Source organism: Pimephales promelas, chromosome 4 (genome assembly GCF_988280905.1).
Source record: "Pimephales promelas chromosome 4, fPimPro1.hap1.1, whole genome shotgun sequence".
Classification (NCBI taxonomy): domain Eukaryota; kingdom Metazoa; phylum Chordata; class Actinopteri; order Cypriniformes; family Leuciscidae; genus Pimephales; species Pimephales promelas.
Window position 1 is genome coordinate 24,908,280 of NC_142772.1, and position 20,979 is coordinate 24,929,258.

Genomic DNA, 20,979 nt, shown 5'->3' on the forward strand with positions numbered 1-20,979 from the left:
TTCAGTGCACTATGTTTCTCATGGTTATTATATAACTATAGTGCCAGCAATATTGTAATATATATATAGATATTCGATTTATACGATTATTTTAGGTGAAGGTGAAAAACGTATTTATTTTATAGCAGTTTAACAGATGTGTGACGTGTACGAAGCAGGGGAAGAGAGAGATAGTAAGCTGTAAACTTTAGATAATGTATGTAACGCAACAGCAATTATACTTCGCTCTTCAGGCTTATCACACATCACTAAGCAAATATCTGGATAATAGAAAGATCATGCAAAACCTCACATGACCATATGAGTGTCGATGAATTTGCTCATCTTAGTTTGGCTGAGTCATCTGACAAGCTTCAATATAAGCGTTCACAGCAATTAGCAGTCGCGTGCATTAACGTGTTAAACAAAACCTGTAAAAAGACAATTACAACCTTAAGATTGTCAAGTATTTCATTATGTCCAAGTCAGTTTTGTGTGTGTGTGTGTGTGTGTGTGAAGTGACAGTGCTCATTAGAGCAGTTTCATCCTATAAATCCAGACCAGTCCAGACCTCAAGGATACAGGGGTTCCTCTGCTGTTGCCAGGCTGATCGTGTCTTTTTAGGCCTTTTGTTGTTATTTTTGCCACTTCCTGCTGTTGTTTTATGTTTTTTTTTTGGGGGGAGTGTTTTCTTTTTCAATTCACAAATTTAAAATAAAAATGTTAATCGTCTTGTGTTCACAAATCCTTAATATAAGTTTTTTTTTTTTTTAAATATGCTTCTTGAAAGGTAACTTTAACTGTGAGCTCTTACCAGTGTGTCATCACTGCGTGCCACACTCATGTTGCTCCTAGACAGGAAGGAGCGGGAGAGCCGGTTACACAGAGAGATGAGACGCACCGATTGCTGAGGAAGACACATAAACAAACCATATTAAATGATGGTATAAAGATGATGTGACACCTTCTGTAGAACTGGCTTTGTTTTAATCTAAGCGTCAAACAGCACTTATAACTCTTCTCGACTATTATGTGCTTTTTGACATGAACTTAATTTGGCGTATGAGGGCATGTGCACGCTTCTTTGTTTCATAGCCAAGAGTTTGTGCGGAAATAAGTGTGACTTGTAGGTGTGGCACATAATGCTGAGGCCAGATCACTGATCATGCTTTGTGTCAAACAGTTAAATGTCTCATAGCAGAACATGGTTACAAATGAAACAAAAAAAGCACCTTCCACTTTCTTCTGGCAGCAAACTTCTTAAATTTCTCCATATTCACAGCTGATTCCTTACGACTCAGTGCCTGCTGTGTGTCCTTTGGCTTAAAAAAAAAGACATTGATGGATTAAACCAAACGTTAAGGTAATAAAATATGTTTGATTAAGTGCTTCATATGTAGTGGTTGTTGTACAAACCTTGATCCAGGAATGTTGAAGACTGTCCAGGATCGTCATTCTTTTTCTTTAAACATAAAAGTGTTGTTATTTTCACTTATGATAAACATTTTTTTTATTATATGTAATACACATAGACAGGGAGTCTGCAAGTACTGTATCTCTACATCGTGATACTTTCCAACATTTAACTTAAAAAATAAGCTGCAACGAACAAGAAAATAAAGGACAACCTTTAGAAGAAACGAGAAGTCATTCAATATTCAAATTGAAAGATGGTTATCGCATTGTGCACACAGATGGAATTGTGGGATTGGCTTGGGAATGTTGCATATCAGCTTTCGTGACAATGTTTAGACCGAAGCAGTTTCTATGCTATGAATGACGCATTTAAGTGAAGTACTGAGATAACTTCCACAGAAATAGTTTTAGTTCTCTTTAAAAAAATCAGAAGTGAATGAGGTCAGTCCACAGCACAAATAAAAATGAAATGAGAGCAATCAACAGGCAGATATGCAATTTAGTAGACAAATATGGAGCCAAATTAACAGGAATTACTGTTAATGTCTCCACCTTTTTGTGCAAAGTACCTGTTCCTGTTTGTTGACAACCCACATCCTCAGTTAGTATGATTTGTGGCGAATGGTGTTTGCAGTTTTCACTGATTCGGACCGCATAGCCAGTCAATTTACAAACTGTTCATTATTATTCATATTTAAAAAAACTAAATATATACATTCATTTTAACGCCTTAAATTTTTTTCCCGATGTCCTTAGGCTAGCGTTACATTAAATGACCACACTCTTACTTATGCGAATGCTTTTAAACTGTTCAAGCGCAACAAGACACAAAAGAGAACGGTGACACACACACAACTCAATCTCTTTCACGCTTGAATGGACAAAAACACACAAAATTATGCTAAAATGTCCGTTTTGTTGAGAGTCTTCGCAAGCACAATCTTAAATGAATTAAATGAAGTCTTAAATGAATGCAAAGATTTGTGTGAAAATAGGATGTGTCAGATCTGTGTCATGTGCGGCAGGTCTTAAAGTGACAGCAGCCTAATAAACCTGCAACTGTCTGTCATTAATGTTCATCAAAGCACAAACAAAAGAGCAAATCCCTCACTGCTCTTCACTGAATAACTTTTGTAGCTTTACTTAGGAGTAATCTATAATTTTTTTATAATCTACGCAGTGAAAAATACTTACATTCTTCAATTTCTGTATATTTTTTACCTGTTAGATCAAATATTTAAAATATACTTCATGCTGTTTCTAGAAAATATGTTAACAACTTTAAATGGTAGATGTGAATAATTGCACAAGGACATAAAATAAAGTAAAATAAAATTGTTTAATGAAAAAAAAGAGCCTCAAAACCCCACCAAACCACCTCAAATCATCAGAAGCTACTTCAGTGGTCCTCACTTTGGATCTTTGATCAGTAACCGAGCAATGAAGTCTTTGGCCAGAGCACTGGTGTTGCTAAAGAACTCTTCATCGAACTCGTAGTCCACAGCCGACACATTAGCAAGTGTCTCCTGCTTATTTTCACCCAGAAAAGGTGAGGCACCACTAAGCCTGAAGATACAGAGGGAAAAAAAGACCATTTTATCAACCATTTCTTGTATGTGAAGGTCTTCAGTATAGCAGTATTCAACAAAGTTAAGTTTTATGTGACTGACTGATGCTGTGATATTATAAACTGCAACCCAGCAGTTTCCTGACCGTTACTGTTAAAGTGTGAGACCTTAAGAATTTAGTGTTTAACACATAAATACACGCTGTGTTTGTGACTATAATCTCTGTTCTAGACCAAAGTACCAGAAAAACATCTGGTTATACGAGCTGTCTTTCCACTATTATAACCACAATTATAATTTATATTTATTTCTGTTGCTAATTAAAAACCTTAACTGATAAACATGTGGGGTAAGAAACACTGTAAGGAGATAAACTTATATTGTAAATATTGCTGGATTTATAATTGTAAAGTTACAAAAAAAAAGTCTCAAAAAGTGTGAGAAAAAGAGAATAGTGACAATGGTGTGTGAAATCTAACTGGTAAAAAGCTCTATTTATATTTTCCAATGATGAAAGAGGAGTGGGAGGAACAGCCCCGAGAGAGACAGAACTTTCCAGCTCTTTTTAGACTGCTAATATTAGCACATGTTGATGGACGGATAGTGATGGACGGATAAGAACAGACATTTTTTGGATCAAAAGTGGCTCTAACAATCCTAAAAATAGGGTAAACCTTAAAGTTCTTTACGAAATATGTATTTTTTTTTTTTCCTTTTGAGTATAGGGTGAAATACGAGTCAGAAATGTCCTGACTGTTTTCATGAGATTCAAGTCAGAGACATTGGGATTTGGTTCCCATCAAAAAAGGAGGGTCCCCTCGGGTCTTATCACAAGCAACAGACAAGTTCCATTGTTTATATTGCTCTGTGATGTGCTGAGTTTCCTCTCTCTATCTCACACACACACACACACACACACACACACACACACACACACACACACACACACACACAGAGTTAACTGCAACCTCAATGTTTCCACAGTAAGACCAACACCAGCTTTACAATTAGACACTGCCCTCAGAGGTTGCGCTAATAATCATTATCCATCACTTTGATGGACTGAGTTATAAATTCCATGTCTATTTTTAAATGCCAGTAAAACACTGTACTGCATTTATATTTTTCAGTGACGTTGATATCACAAGAAGAGCTCTTTCAGCTTTATCAAGTGCTTGGATTTTTCTTTTTTTATCTGTCAATGTTATTAAAATAGTAAATGACAGTGAAAACTGTCAATGTAACCTCTGACTGTGCAGCTCATGGAAACGTCAATGTCTGATGCAGCAGTTGGCTGGATAGCTTTATCATTTTACTTCAAACATCAGTCATTCATCAGTCAAAAGAGTCATAGAATAGCACGAGTTTATTCTGTGACAAGCTTATACAAGCCTGCAAATTAAAGTAATAAAAACACTAAGTTAAACTTTGTCAGTCTCGTATTAAGCTAAATTTAGTCACCAAGCCTTCGTAGTGGAATATGATTACAGCCATGCTTTGAGAAAAACAATTCAGTTACGAAAATGGATGCTATTTACAGTCCAAGTAAAAATCCATAAATGCATTCAGATTTCATTTGTAATGATATATACTATTTACAGCATCGCAACAACACTGATGATTATGAATACTCACAGAATATAAGTGATCACCCCAATGCTCCTAGAGAAAGACAGAAATAAAAACACAAGATTAGCTTAGGAAGTGAGCTAACAGCGAGGTCAGATAATGATATGAGATAACACTCAATCTCACCACATGTCTGCCTCCAGGCCAAGAGGCTCATAGTTTACCACTTCTGGAGCTGCAAATCACAAAACAAAATTCCTTACAATACAGAAGATTTAGGGGAAGCTGTGCCAGTTTTGACTTAAGTCATCCCAATGAGAAATACGAGCTAAAACTAATACACCTAATTTATATTTCAGGATGTCTGCAAAAAACAAACAAACAAACAAACCAATCAAAAAAAAAAAAAGTAAGTTGAATAAGTAAAGATTCTGGTTTCAAATAAAATAAGAAAAAAAATTCTACTAAAAGCACAAATAACATTCAATCATATTTGCTGTATATCATTTACATTTTCATACAACAATCAGGAAAAGATTTAATATTTGAATGAAATGAAAGAAACAATTTCAATAGTATATGTTATATCATTTCATGAATTTGGAAGTAAAGCATACTATAATTTTTAAAGTCCACATGCAATCAAAATTGACCCTTTTTACATTGTTAGTGAACATAACTAATCCTGTGTACGATTCATCTTTAGTAAAAATATTCCTTAGTAAAATCTTGTAATCTTTAGTCAAAATCAGAAAATTTGTCTGCCCTCTATTTTTTCTCATTCAATACCCTGATTTACCTAGTAATGTGTCACAATACTGCCACGTTTACACTGAAGCATCTGACACACTTTAACCCACAACAACCATTTTGGGAAAACTCTTTATTAATAATTCATTATTAATCTTTAGCCAAATATTCATTTTAGCCAAATATTCATTAAAATAGATTTTCCAACCTTGATATGTTTGGTTAGTTAACTAATTTGATCTTCCATACAGAAAATCTACTTTGACATGCAAGTTTTTTCTGCGTCTCTCAGTATATAAACTAAATATAATGGTCATGTGACAAAACGATGCACAGTTTGGGCCTGCAAAAATATCTAGAAAGTCGATGGTAGGATATTTTCGTAGTTTCTCACCGTATGAGCTGTGAAATGAGTCATTGGTTACAGAGGCTCTCAGTCTCTGATGTGTTAATGAAGAAACAAGGAAATGAGGCTGAGGTGGGAGAGATGCCGCTTCTCTCCATGCCTGAGAATTGACTTAGATTTACTATTTGTCTTATCATGCACTGAATTTGGTCACAGCAATTTGCTCCCTGACTCGAAAAGCTAAAAATAAATAAATAAATCAATGAAGTCATGTCTTTGTAATGGGCTAATTGTTTTGGATTAGTGTCTCGAAGACCAGGTGCCTAGCTTGACCGGATTCTCCTCCGTGAAGACTGATCATTTTAAGCATTGAAATAGACTGCACTGTCGGGAAGCTGGAACTTGACCGTGGCCTTTAGCACGGTGTCTCTATTAAGACTGCTGTATCATCAGTGCCTGCAGCCATACTGGCTGCCATTCAGGTAGGACAAGACGTGATGCCAATGGCATGGAGAGATGGGGGTGGCATGGGTGTGCATGTCTTTGTGCTTTGTAGGATGGTAAGGGCTTGTTGATGTCAAACACAACAGAGGTCACTCATATTGTTGAACACAAAATACCAACCCAAACACATAAACATAAACATACACTACCAGTTAAATGTAGGGGGACCCAAAGTCCTGAAATCTAAGATGTTGTCCCAAATCCCGAAACCAGCCTTAATTGTCCCGAAAATTATACTAAAGCAAAATCTTGATATAAAACATTAAAAACTGTCCGTGGAAGTTGAGTTGTCCAGCAGCCAGCCCTCTCAAGTTGCAGCAGCCGCAGCCGCGAGGACAGTGAATGTGCAGGCAGCGAGTCTAAACTTTTGTTTTTTACACCAGTCAATTTCGCTCTTGACGCGCGAATGGATTCTAAGTGTTCTTGCGTATAACTAGACGCGGTAGGCACGAATTTGACGCACTATTCGCATCTGGTGTGAAGCAGCATTAAAGGAGTGATTGATTGGTCACGTTATTGTGTGCAAAAAAAAATACTTCGGCCGGGCCTTAATGTCTGATGTCGGGTTACACTTGAAGCAAATCAACTACAAAATCATTTAGTTTTCCTATTTGATGACCAAGAATTGAGTTGTAATAATAATAATTTTGGCATAAGGCTTATTAGCGTTAGGCTAGCCTGAAAGGTCTGATTTAGCCTGCGTACTGTTACAACAGTAACACTTTTTTTTTTTCACAATGACATTTGAGTTTATGACTTTAATGTGTTTTTTTTTTTCTGTTGTTGTTGTTTTTGTGGCAGACTAAAGACTAATGACTGTTGATCTTTGAATAAAAATATATGTTTGGTTCAGGTTTGAACCAAAACCTGACATAATAAACTAAAAACAACTGTCCCGTCCCGAATTTCAGCCAATCTCATCGGGTCACCCTAGTTAAATGTCTGAACACACTTGACAAACAGGTTTTCGAGATAATGAAAAAAAAATATTTTAATCTAAAAGCATATGCTCAAACACAAGACAATGCATGTCTACATTTGAACTCCTACTTCATACTTATTATAGAAGCTTAAATAAGATACATTTTGTTTTTCATTCAGTTTAGGTGATATATATATATATATATATATATATGAAGAGTTCAGATGCAAAAGCCTCTAAATGCCATTTGAAATTTTCTTCTAAAATGACCATTTTTATCAAGCTTGTATATTTAAGTTCAGAAATTTCACTTAAATGGCAATGAAGATTACCTATTGTCATAAAAGTGAAATTACTGAACTTAAATATACAAGCTTGATAAAAATGGTCATTTTAGAAGAAAATTTCAAAAGGCATTTAGAGGCTTTTGCATCTGAACTCTTCATATATATATATATATATATATATATAATTATTATAATTAAATACATAAATAAAAAATAATTAAATGTATTATTTTTTTTATTTTTTTTAAAAACATTTTTTTTTTTTTATATACCTATTTGCAGGATTAATTGGATCACAAAGCAGTGATCCATGGTATTTCTGTACAGTTATGTCAGACTTGTGGTTCAGATTACACATGAAAGGAGAAAAGAAAGGATTGAACAGAGGACCATAACAATAAGAGAGGGTGTAATTACAACACATCTTTATAGACTGACCAGAGGATGACACTGACCTACAAACTCTGGGGTACCAAAGATGTTTTTGAAATCGTTGCCAAAATCGATCTTGTGGGCCAGGCCAAAGTCAATGAGCTTAATGCGTGGGTGAGGCACATTCCGGTTTAACAGCATGATGTTCTCCGGCTGAGAAAGATGAGAATAGAGAAAGAATTGAAGGGAGAAGAGAGAATCAGAGGAACTAATGATAGGTACAGAACAAAAACACAGCAGCAGAGGTGGAGAGAAAGTGCAGGAAATCTGCCATAACACATGGAAATCACATGCAAAGCTATATAAACGTTCTCTAGAAAGAACAGGCATACTCAAGCCTGGCAGTAACAGATCCCAGCCTGGACATTCCATAGAAACAATACTTCCTTCAGTGAGCTTTATTCATGCACAGACTAATCTCTTAAAAGCTCCAATGACTTCAAAATATTTAACAGCAACGTTAAGGAAAGCTGTGTGGATGACTGCTTGGAAAGCAGTGGATCTAATTACATAAACATTGTTGCTTGAGTAACATGAAGGATTAGACATAAAATGCTAATAATGAGCGGCTCAGTGACTGCTTGACTATTTCATTTTATTCTTTAGGTCACAGTTAAGTTGTTCAGGCCACCCTTAAAAATATTCTTGTTTGCCGTAACCCGACCGACCCTGTCAATTTAGGGCCGACCCAATTTTTTTTTTTTTTTCCCCTTTTAGTCCGACCGACTTGCCGGTTGTAACTTGCGTTCAGACCGACCGATTTTTTTTTTTACTGTTCAAACGACTAATTCAAATTCAATAAAATAATATTAATTATATTTTAGTTAGTATTTTGAAAGTTGCTTGTGTCTACATAGCCTACAAACGTAGGCTACGTTCTTTCTTAAATAAAAACCCTTGGCGTCATAGTCATCAGATTATGTTTACCATTGGTTTAACGTTAAGCGTGTCACTATATGGCTTGTACGTTCGCTCGTTTCAGTGTTCCCGCTTGGTACCCGGTATTAAAAGGGCAACGGGGCTGAATATCAACCATTTCTATATATAATAAAAATATTAAACAATTTGTCTGTGATGCAATTTTGCTATTCGCAGTCCAGAAGAGAGAGCGATCTCTCACCCGGAGCCACAGCGCGCACAGCACGACAGCACTGCTTAATGAGTGACAATGAGGACAAAACGTGGTTACACTTTAGATCTGGGATATTATTCTAATTGTATTTTAGATTTCCGCTTTCAAAGATTATAAAAAGAAGATATTTGAGATGAAACCATTACAGTCAGACGCATTCTGTCTAGCGCAACTTCCTTCCCTTCACAGCGTCGGGCTGTCATTTCTTCCTAAACCCCAAACGTACCGTCAGAATCAGCACGATCGGTGATTGTTGTAAAATGCAGTCTGTACTGTTGCTAAACTGCGGACGCGTTCAATCATTAAAAGAGCTATTAAAAGCACAAAAGTCTGCGCAAGAGACGTTGTTCACGACGCCCGACGCGCGCTCCGAAATGCACTAAAACGAGACAGAAAAGTAGGCTATCGCCTCATTTTGGGCTTCATGTGCGCATCTAAACCATCAAATATACATAAAATATAAAATGACCTGCTCTGAGATTCATTTAAACACAGTTTATGTCTTAATTGGATGTAAATAGTTGGGAGAAAATGATGGTGCATCAGTCATCTATTACAGTAGAGTTCTGCATTCGGTCTTAAAGGGGCAGTAGTCTAATAAACGTGACGATTGAGCCAATGCGAATCAAACAACAAAAGGCAGATAAAAATCACTCACAGCTCTTGAATGAATAACTTAAACTTTAATAAGCATTAATCTAACTATGATAAACCATGCAGTGTAATTTTACATTTGATTACTAGCTAAATTAAATGTCTTTTCAGAGAGAGCGACAGACTTAACTAATTTTAGACCTTCCTGAAATTAAAGCACTGTGTATATAGGCTAATTTATATCTTTGTTTAATTGTATTCTTTGTTTGACCATGTGTTTGTACTTGTTTTTGCTTATCCCATGTATATATGCATAACAAATAGATATTTTATACATTTTGTGACTAGCTATGTAACTGGTCGTATTTTGCATTAACACCTAGCGGTGGATGCACAGTTTGAAGACCCAGTCAGTGACGTCACAATATGCTTTTTTTTTTTTTAAATTCACGATCACCATCTCCAAAATTGTACCTTTTTTTTTTACACAGAATCTTGGAAAAAAAAATATAGACCTACCTACCGACCCTTTTTAAAAAAAAAATTGCTGTTACTGCAAACCAAAATATTTTTAAGGATGGCCTCAATGTGAATGTTTTGATGTTAGTTTGTCAGTTAGACTGGTTACTCAGGTTAAGTGATTTTAGACGGAAGTAAAAACTCAGTCTAACATCTGAAACATTCAAATCCATGACTACTAAATTATTAATGCAATTTAGCAATATACACTTTCAAAAACTACATCGGGAAAAAGGACTAGATTTATGACTATCCCAGCTCTGGGATGGTCAATAATTATGTGAAGGGTGTAAATGAGTGGAGAACCAGCAGGGAGGATAAAAGCTCCTCAATTGATTTGTTGTGGCTGGTCTACAGCAATGTTAATCACCACAGTCTGGCATTCAAATGTGTCTCAGTACCTTCAGGTCAAAGTGGGCAATCTGTTTGGAGTGCAGGTAACTGACTCCATCCAAGATCTGCTTGAGGAACTCGGTGGCCTCCTCTTCACTCAATGACTCTTTCTCAGCTAGAAAGTCAAAGAGTTCCCCACCTGCCACACTGTATAGAGAGAGGACAGATGTTGACACTTGCACTAGAGCGAGTTAGTGGATAATCTTCATTTAACCAGGATAAAATGAATTGAGATAAAATCTCTCTTACAAGAGTGACTTGCACTGTATACAACTGCCAAATCCAACACAGGCTCATTGGAAAAACCTACCTCTACGATTACAGGATTAATAAAGACTCATTTAATTAATCGATTAATAAAGACTCATTTTTTCACATGGCTCCTTGCACAATAGTATGTTATGAGCTAACATTTACCATAGTGCACCATCTGAAAAACTAATCCATTTTGAAGTTTGCATCACATAACTAGGTCCATTAGTCCATTCATCTCTTCTGACGTAGAAGACGTGCTTGCTTCAGAAAATGTGTTTTTATCTATCCCTTGCTTTTGTCGGCTTGCTTTTTGTCAGGATTTTCTGTCAGATATTTTGGGGTTTAGTGTGTTGTACATTATCTTCAATCTTTATAGAGCATGAACCTTGTAGTTCCACTCACCGGAAGTTCAGAACTGCTGTGATATGTACCACATAATGTTATATGTTTAAAGAGACACAAGACAATAGATATAGGTAATTCTTAAGGTGTATTTGGGGTCCTTGAGACGTTCTGACATGCCCTGACATTTGTGCTTTTTTCAGTTGCTTTTAAACATATTAATGGCACAGGTGAAATTACACTATATTTAGTACAAACAGGGCTACCATAATATGTGAGCAACATGCAAGGAAAAATCCTGACATCCCTCTCTTTTCATACAGATTACATAAACGGAGAATAGTTGCTTTTATATATAAATTACTTCATTTACAAGAAGAGAATTTCATCTTCATAAAGAGAAATCTTTTGTGTCTCTGTGACAAGTATTTAATGAGTTAAAGTTCATTTTTCTGACGCATTTCAGAAAGATTTTTGCGGAGACAGAGTGAGCTCAAAGCGCACCCTGTTTATTTATTTTACAAAAACACAAGGTTTTGATGTTAATAAGAGTGTAAACTAAAAAAGAATACCCTCTATAGTTTATAATCATGTATTGATTTTATTTATATGACCATTAATGACGGAGTATTTTAAGTCTATGTTGCAGCTATGTGAAAAAAAAAAAAAAAGATCAAAACGCAGGGGACGCATTTTTGGTCCCCAGAGGGTTAAAATATCATTTAGCCGTTTATTTTAGGAATCAGAGACCCTACAAATCAGGATTCATAGAAATGCATAGAAAGAAACACTATTAAAATGATCTGAAAATTAAATCTGTAATAAAAAGATATGGCTATGGTGTAACAAAATAATAATCACCTAGAGAGAGCCTGGCTTATTAAGCAGAAAAACCAACCTCTCTAATGCTTCTGAGAGATTCACTCTGGTAGAAATGCCTGCTGGCAGGGATATAATCATGGCTTCTGGGAGAGCACCAACAGGATTCAGGCATATATTTATTCAGCAGAAGGAAGCTGCAAACCAGCTGCACCCTGATGACATGATAATGTTTGCTCCTATTGGTGAGTCTGAGCAAATGCAGCGACGAGCAACCCAGCTGCAAAAACACCGGCGGCAGATACGCGTCTATTCCCCCTCACAGAAACAAAGAAAAACTCAAGCCCCCACCCTGAACAACACAAGTCTCATAGTCAGATTTTTGACTTGCGGCATAAAGTCTAGTCCTTATTACAACTTGTTCTGGGAAAGAAACCACTCAATCAGAATCAATCAGAAAGAGACCATCTGATCAAAAACACCAAACTGCCATTTAGGGTGGGTTATCTGAAATGGAGGTGCTCTAAGCGATGTCATGCCAAAACATTTTTTTTTGTGACATACAGCAAACATCTCCTCACATTCCGCTAGCGGCCTGTCCCCTGAACACACTGTAAAAAAAATGGGTCTCTGTAGACATCCCAAGCTCCACAAACAGCATCAAAAACAAACAGGGGCAAACCGCAGCCCTCCACCAAACGAAACAAACAGTGTTCTAGCCAATAACCGACAAGAATGATTTGGGAGTGGGGTCAGTGCACGCACATATGTGTGGAGGAGAGAGAAGCATGAAGAGGGAAGTTCGAATTTAATCTCTCTTTAAGTTTAATATGGCCAACAACACACGACCAAGAGACGACGTTCTGATGAACAGAAGAGGGAAAAAGAAAAGGAACATGCAAAGTCCCGAATATACATCGGAAAAGCCCTTGATAGGCGACGAGGTCCGCCGAAAGAAGGGCTTCCAATCCAACATTCAGGTAGCTCTGTTTTTGCTGGACAGGTGGGTGAATCCAGTTTGGTTTTTATAAATGGACTTTCATGTTTGCCTGATCTACAAGGATATAATTAACAACAACGCAGTCAGCGGTAACTTTGGTGAATCCAACATGTAGGTTTCTAGCAGCTAGCTATCGAGTATTGTAAATGATCCAGCAAACTTACAGTAGGGCAACAGTTTGTGTGAATGATGGATTTCACTCACTGTTTGTTATGAATTTGAATGTTCATTCATAGCCTTTTGACAACTTTGACAATATTTGTTCAGGATGGAGCCGTTGTTTATGCTGACTGGGAAACGCAATGCTAACGTCATCTTGCTATTATGGACTATGTGCACGTTAGCATATGCTAGTTCCGGCTGCGAAACCGATATGGGGTGTCTAGTTTCCGGTAGCCTGATGGACGACGTAGAGGATGTATGTTTCTCTAGATGTCTTGAACATTTGCCGAATATTACAGTCGATTATGTTAATCGACTGGCTAATGATTTTCCTCCAGCTCCCCAGAGCAAGAGAGAAGGGGTTTAAATATTACATTTCTCAGTATTTGCATCATTTTGAAGGGAACGTTACGTCACAACAACATCCATGCTCAGACTGATCTCATGAAATTGCGCATGTATGACACGCATCACGTATTTTTGGCATGCTATCAACAGGCATAATCTCTTTTCAGCGTTTTTATGAATACCGTTTACTTAACGTTATTATTTTATATATATATATATATATTATACACAGTGTATATATATATATATATATATATATATATATATACATAGCATATGACCTACCTCAACCCCAACCTACCCGTCACTCCTACCATCCTAGGAAAAAATAAATATCGCTCCCCAGCAGATGTAGATCTACATTTTGTTTTGTTTCGCTCGGACATTTGACGGCGTGTACATACGCGAGACATACGTCTCCCTTTCAAAATAGGTTCTAAACCCAGGGGCTTCTCCTGGTTAAAAGGTATAATATAATAAATAATTAGTAGCCTAAAAACTTCCTTCTACAGTAGTTGTCATGGATACGCAACGCTCCACTCTGTAAAGCGACTGCTTGGGTGCGGTGACAAAATGTGAAATATCGTTTACTTTTCACAATGCAGCAGCGCCTGGCTCCACCCAAATATGAGTGAAAACTGTGTTGGTTGACTTGACAATGAACAAACGAACATAGTTTTAGACAAATATATTTAGATAGCTAAGCTTTAGATAGCCGGTCCACTGATGTAGGATGTAAACAACGGCAACCGGAACCGAAGTACCCAATATCCGCCCTCAAGGCGGAAGTTAGCATTTTTCTCGTGCACAGAGTCAATTGTAGTCTTGTATGGGAGCTAAAGTTATAACCTCAGGTGGCGAAACGTTTTATTGTGTTTTTCTGGTAATGTTTCTTTTTTTTCCACATTATTTGAAAGCATTTATCTAACCTGGCGACATTACACCTTGAATAAAGCATCAGAAAAACTACAGGGGGAGGGGACGGGATGAGAAGGAGGGAGGGTCTAGCTAGCTTCCGTTTTGTTTGAAAATGCTTCGAACGTCAAAAAGAAGTGACGTCACCAACATCGCTTGAACATCTTTAATTTAAAGGCTTTAAACAAAATTAGTTCTTCCACAAAATCACTCATTGTATCAACCTGTAACCCTGCAAAACACAACTTTGTTTCCAAGCAGACTGATTTAAAAAAAAAAATCTTTTTGCGTAGTTCAAGCCAATCAGATTCAACTATTTTGTAACGCATCAGACGGTCAGTAAAAGGACTGTGGGGGTCCGTGAGCATGTCGTCTGAGACTAGAAAGACACATCATAGCTTGTAACTTCTCAATTCTCAATATTGGTTGGGAGCACAAAGATTTGAGAGGAAGCCAAATGACCTGAAAATGAAACTTGACCTTCAGTTCCGAGGTCAGGATCGTGCGGTTATGTCCTTCAGTGAGGTACTTATCTATAGACGCCTCAGTTAGTTAACAAAATAGCTTCACTGATGAGAAATGTGTAACAAATATGAGTTCAGAACATAGCTGCAGGGATGCCCTTTGTCAAAGGATATGAAGTAGCAAAGAAAACCAGTTGGGTGAGGAGACACTTCAAGAGGTTCTGAGGAAAGACATTCCTTCACATAATTATGTCTAAAAAACATTTCTACTGAAATGGTGAGGTTTGACATTCTAGACACTAATTATGTAAACTTTGTATTACATTGTTAAAATACAAATAACAAAATCTTTTAAACATTCTGTTATGATAATGGGTAATTAATTTCATAATTCAAGATAAAAAGGAATTAATGTCCTTTAGGTCACATTTAAGCTGCTTACAATGTTAGACTTAGTGTTGATTTTTAGGTTAGACTGTTACTTTAGGAAGCGATTCTTGAAGCACAACAGAGTAATACTACATCCTAACATAGTACAGCACCGATAGAGGTGCATTAGTGCCGGCTAACTTTTCCCATTCATTTCCTCCCTCTTCATTAAACCGTTATAAGCCACGAACCAAACCAACAATCTACAAGGTGAATCACAATGTCTTTTTTGGAAACTGGAAATTGGACAAAAATATTTTTTTTTGTTATAAAACAATTGTTCTCAAGGCCAGTAGAAAACAATCCTTAGTGTTGAGCCTTGACTTATAATAAATTTAAAATAAACTTTTCTGTATCAACCAAAGGTCTTTGTTTTAGTGCACAAGTATAGTTAAGACAGTATAGACATCAATTCGTCTTTTCCATTTGAACACACATTGGCAGTAGTGTAAAAATATGCACAGCATAACAGGCAAAACTGGTTCATCTACTTGATAGACTGGTTCTCCTCAACCCCCCACTGTTGACCTTGTCAAGTGTTTGCTTTGTAAGTAAAGGTTGGTGCAACTGCATTCAGGGAGAATCCCTAGACAACTTCTTTAATAGATTTCATCATACTGTGATGTTACAGAACTCTAAAATGACCAGTAGTTCATGTACTACTAGCACCTTTTACCGATCGGAGTTTTTAATTGTACCACAGAAATAAGATGAATGGAGGCTCTTAATGATTTCATGACTCAGTAAATGCAAGAAAAACATTGACTCACAGCTCCAGGATGAGAATGACCTCACTCTTGTTTTCAAACACATCGTGCAGGGTGATGACATTCGAGTGCTGGATTTCCCTTAAGATGCTGACCTCCCTCTCAATGTCCTCTTTGGAGACCCCTCGCCGACTTGATTTGTTGCGCCTCTTCTTGATAAATTTGGCTGCATATTCCACACCAGTGTTCTTATGACGGCATTTCTTTACCACTGCAAACTGGCCACTGAAAAAACAAAAACAAAACAATATTGTCAATGTTCAAGCACAAACAAACAAATATTCAAAAGCCTGGTCATTCAAAGCAAATTAAAAATAGATATATAACAGTTCTGACCAAAATAGTACCTAATATACGTAATTGAAAACACAAGTTTGGACATTAACATTGTGTGATAATATTTCTGCATCCAGAGGATGACGCAATGCTCTAAAAGTAGAAGAGAAAATGACTCGTTAATGTGTGAATTCAGTTTTGCTCCTCTATAGCATATTGCCAACAAGCAGGACTCCACATTCCCATCTTAGTCTCCGTAAGCCACAACATGCTGCCAGAAACCAACAGTCAGCCACACTGAATGGTCACAAACTGCCAGCAGGATCGAGTCAGGCTGACCGTCACAATCACATTTAATCACTAATATCAAGCTGCGTACGAATGTAAGATTTTATTTTTGAATGACATAAATAAAGCCTATTTCTTCAGCATGTTAAACGCAAAACAGCATATCATCTAAGTTTTTCCACATACTGTGTGGATATTCATTGGTTTTCAGTCCTGTTCAATGGTTGATATAATCAGGGTAGACAACAATGACTCCCACGCTACGCCATTCAAAGCCATCACACCAAACACACATACACAAACAAGCACATTTGGGCCCCTGAAGCTTATAACTCTGCCGATCAAGCAGCATTTATTGTGAGAAATATCCCAATAGGATCATCTCAAAATGTCACAGCCCTGCAGAAATTTCTGTCTCTTTTAAACGTTAGCTGTTGGGAGGTTTCTTTCTACAGAAATGACAATTGTTTTGGGGACCAAGAAACAAAAAAACTAAATAACACAGGGAAGGAAAGTGGTCATTAGGATGGGGCTTTCTCATGCAAATACAAAACACTGGGCCTCTATTCTTGCCTGCTCCACCTTTTGTCACCCAGACAGCAATCGAGTAATGAGAGACAGTACATTTGCATTTTATCTGGGGTCTGAAATGTTCCGAGAAAGCAGAGATCCTTGCTGTGTAGGGGTGTAACGATACCCTCATGTCACGATGACATAAATATCACGAACTCTACTGTACTCACAATATGATATTATTGCGATCCTCCAAGAGATATGGGAAAAGGTTGACAAAAATGTACTGTTGATTAAAAACGTTAAAAAATTTTCACTTTCTGAGGTTTTTTTTAACATTAGTCCCCTCGCCTGTATATGGTCCCCCAGTGGCTACATTTCAATCGGTGTAAACCAAGCTTTAGCTATCTTTCTCTGCCTTTGAGAAAATAAAAGCTCAAATGAGCTGATCTTGAATCTCCTCCGTATGACCTCCCCTTTCTCTGCTTTGCCTGTCCAGAGAATTTGGCTCAGTGTTGCCAGATTGGAAAAATCCAAGTATTGTACCAGACGCTCAAAATCATCATATTTGGAAGAAAATGATCGTACACTAACCAAATGGTTGAGAGGGAGGGGAGAAGGCTGACCAGATTGTTGACGGCTGACCAGATTGTTGACAGGGGGGTGTAGCTTTCATGCGGCAGGTCTCTCGCTCTCTCCCTTTCTGCCGTGCTCTCTCACCTTCACCCTTCCCCTCACAATCATGACTTAGATCCACGGCTAGATCAATGACTATAGAAGCACTATGATTACAATGACCTCCGATTGAAGTGTCAGAGGTCAAAACTATCCTACAAATACAATTTACATTTACATTTATTCATTTAGCTGACGCTTTTATCCAAAGCGACTTACAATTGCTATATATGTCAGAGGTCGCACGCCTCTGGAGCAACTAGGGGTTAAGTGTCTTGCTCAGGGACACAGCTGGGTCTCTCACACCATGAGGCATGTGTCTTATCCACTGCGCCATCACCACCCCCATAATAAACCCCCACCACCCCCCGATAATTATCGTAAGTCTGGCAACACTGATTTGGCTCGCCCATGAGAAAATGAGCTAGGAAGTACAAACGGGCAAGCGCGATTTGAGTTTTTCCTCGAGAGATATCATGTCTTGCAAACGAGCGAAGCATGGCAGTTGATCGGTGCAGGAAAAAAACGTTTTGATCGGAAAAATTTATTAGTGCACACGTAATAGTTTTCTTGTGAACACTCAAAAGTTTCTCGTGAGCACGACATACGTTTATTGTAAGCATGCGAAAGTCTGTATATTTTTATCCCTTTAGAGGCTACGTACTACGGACTTCTATGCCACTTCTTTCTACCTATTAAAGTGAATAAAGACTGTCAAGATTTAAAATGATCAAAAAAATTATCATACAATTAGTCCATATGATCATATTCCAAGTCATATATTCTGAAGCCATATGACTCTGTAAAAGAAACACACCTCAATTTCAATAATTTTTCAATAATAATTAATCTTCATCTTCACCAGTGTGCTTTTAAATGGATAGTTCACTCCCAAAAAACTATCATTATTTACTCACCCTCATGTCATTCCAAACCCATAAGACCTTTGTATCTCTTCAAAACACAAATAAAGATATTTTAATGAAACCTGACAGATTTCAGCCCCTCTGTCGAATGTCCATTCCACTATGCTTCAAAAAGTTCATGAAGAGATTGTAAAAAAAAAAGAAAAAAAATCCACATGAATAGAGTAGTTTAATTCTAGGCGCAAATAACACATTTTCAGGACTAGTACAGATGACTACACTGCTGCTAAAAAAAATATTTTTAAATCAAAATTAAAATTCTTATAAATGTTCAGCCTGTTCCTCAAACAAAGCCATTTTATGGCTTTAGAAAACTGAAATTCATGAGAGAGAAGCACACTGATATTTTAATTAAAAATTAACAAAAATAAATGAATAAATAAATAACAACTATCATTGATTGCATATAGAAAATATTTTTGTAATTTTTTTAAAAAAAGCAAAAGCAAATAATATTGTATAGGCCTGGGCACATTTCAACAGCTGAATTAAAAATAACTGAAAATCAGAAAGTCATTCCTCATGGTTCTGACAGCGTTACTTTTAGCATTTAGGCATGTCTAAAAGCTTTTGTCAGCGACACTCCTCAGTGAGAGGAGGGCATGGTCTCTTCAGCTGTGCCAGTTTCTATAGCAGAGCTGGGGGCTGGGCAGAGGGAGAGGAGGGGGTCATGTCACCTAGAAAGAGGCCTGCGGAGCACAACAGTCCACAGCAAACATCGTCACACACAGCCCGGCAACCGGACGACAATAACACGGCATGTTTTTCTCTTATACAAGTTAGGCTGTTCCCAAAGTCCTTTTCAGAACTGTTTCTGCCAGCTCTGAATGGGAGATGGGGCAAATGTGCGTATCAAGATGTCAGTGTAGCAGGGCTTGTGATCGTGAAATCTGGAGCACCATGGTGATGAAGAGCCGCGGCAATCACAGCAGACATTAAAGAGCTTGCCCAGAGGAAGCACTCTTTAGAGTGGGCACAAGATACACACACAAGATGGGCACAAGATACAAGCCCCCATTATCAAGGCTGAAGCTGAGCTGGCATTCATCTAGTGTCTGTAGTGTTGTAAGTAACTCAGGCTTTGTCTTAAAGTGATATGAGTTTGGTTAAACTATTGAAGTTTGGACTATGAAAAGAGGGATATCTCCGACTATGAAAAAAACAAGAATTTCAATGAATGGTGTACTAGAACTAATCAAGTTAGAATCCACATCAACATTAATTGCAGTTGCTGGACTTTGCCTTTTAGCCTAAACGAGTCAAATATTTTAATGGAAAATGTTACTACAGTACATCACATGACCCCTTTTTACATTGTGCACCAGAAGGCACAACTTATTATAAAGAAGTTATTATAAAGAAAGCACTGTCGGATTAAGATCCAGATTAAGTGTTCCATATTCATAACCAGGATTACAACCTAGGATAGGATTTGCATCACATATGAGAAAAAAATGAAGCATTTCAGAGAAAAAAACAAACATTGACGTCAATAACACCATCAATGACAGATTATTAAACTGATGTACAATACTTAATAATTGTTAATAATTGTTCATAGTGTCTGAAGAAAGTATCTTGAGGGAGTTTGTAAATCCAACATGCAGATGCAAGACCTGAAGTAGCATTGAAAGCAAAGAGCTATGTTTGAGGAAGGACACAAACCCCTTGGTTCTTAACGGTAGAACATATTTTCCCAGTACAGGTAGCGAGTCTGCATGGAAAGGGTGTCATTCAGTCATACGATAGTTCTTGTGTGAGGAACAGACTGAAATGCAATTATCACTATTCACTGATAATCTTCTCCTCCAGTGAGCTGTTAATACAAGAACTGCTTTGACCAGAGCAAATCTATGTATTTATTTCATGTTTGGAGCTTAACCATGTTATAAGGGGGAAAAAAAAAACTGAATGGAGATTTAACATAATCTTTGGTTTCACAGAAGTAAGAAAGTCATATGGACTTAGAATGTCAATGATAAGTCTGCCATTTTTGGCAGAATTATTCAGCTTTGGTGAAGTGATTGTGAAACATTATCTTAACTATACAGCTTGCGTACAGACCATCTATATCAATATCAATATCAATTCTTTATCAATTATCATCTTATTTTTCCATCACAAGACATATATTATACAGATGCCAAGGGGGAGAGCAAAGACATAATATAATATATTAATAATAAATCAGAAACATTGTCAAATGGTCAAAATATGATTTTAGCAATAAAAAGGACAGGGGGGGAAATTGAATGGTATAATTCTGTAGTGCAACTGGCTGTTCTGGAGCAGCGCTCCATGACCAGGTTATGAATAAGCCTAAATGTCAACAACCCATTCAGTAGAAAATCCCACTCTATAATTATTCCCATAGGATCCTAAAGAGAGA

General features: G+C 37.1%; 1 protein-coding gene across 1 annotated transcript in view; it reads right to left on the reverse strand.

The window, feature by feature from the left end:
• Window positions 1-20,979, reverse strand: part of dapk1 (death associated protein kinase 1) — a 68,512-nt gene that overhangs the window by 26,666 nt on the left and 20,867 nt on the right. Inside the window, exons 3-11 of the mRNA XM_039649916.2 lie at window positions 15,916-16,137; window positions 10,420-10,558; window positions 7,797-7,926; window positions 4,719-4,767; window positions 4,599-4,625; window positions 2,809-2,961; window positions 1,396-1,441; window positions 1,212-1,301; window positions 794-886 (exon numbers count right to left, since the gene is read on the reverse strand). Of these exons, the coding sequence (XP_039505850.2) occupies window positions 794-886; window positions 1,212-1,301; window positions 1,396-1,441; window positions 2,809-2,961; window positions 4,599-4,625; window positions 4,719-4,767; window positions 7,797-7,926; window positions 10,420-10,558; window positions 15,916-16,137 (949 nt within the window). The remainder of the gene's footprint in view (window positions 1-793; window positions 887-1,211; window positions 1,302-1,395; window positions 1,442-2,808; window positions 2,962-4,598; window positions 4,626-4,718; window positions 4,768-7,796; window positions 7,927-10,419; window positions 10,559-15,915; window positions 16,138-20,979) is intronic.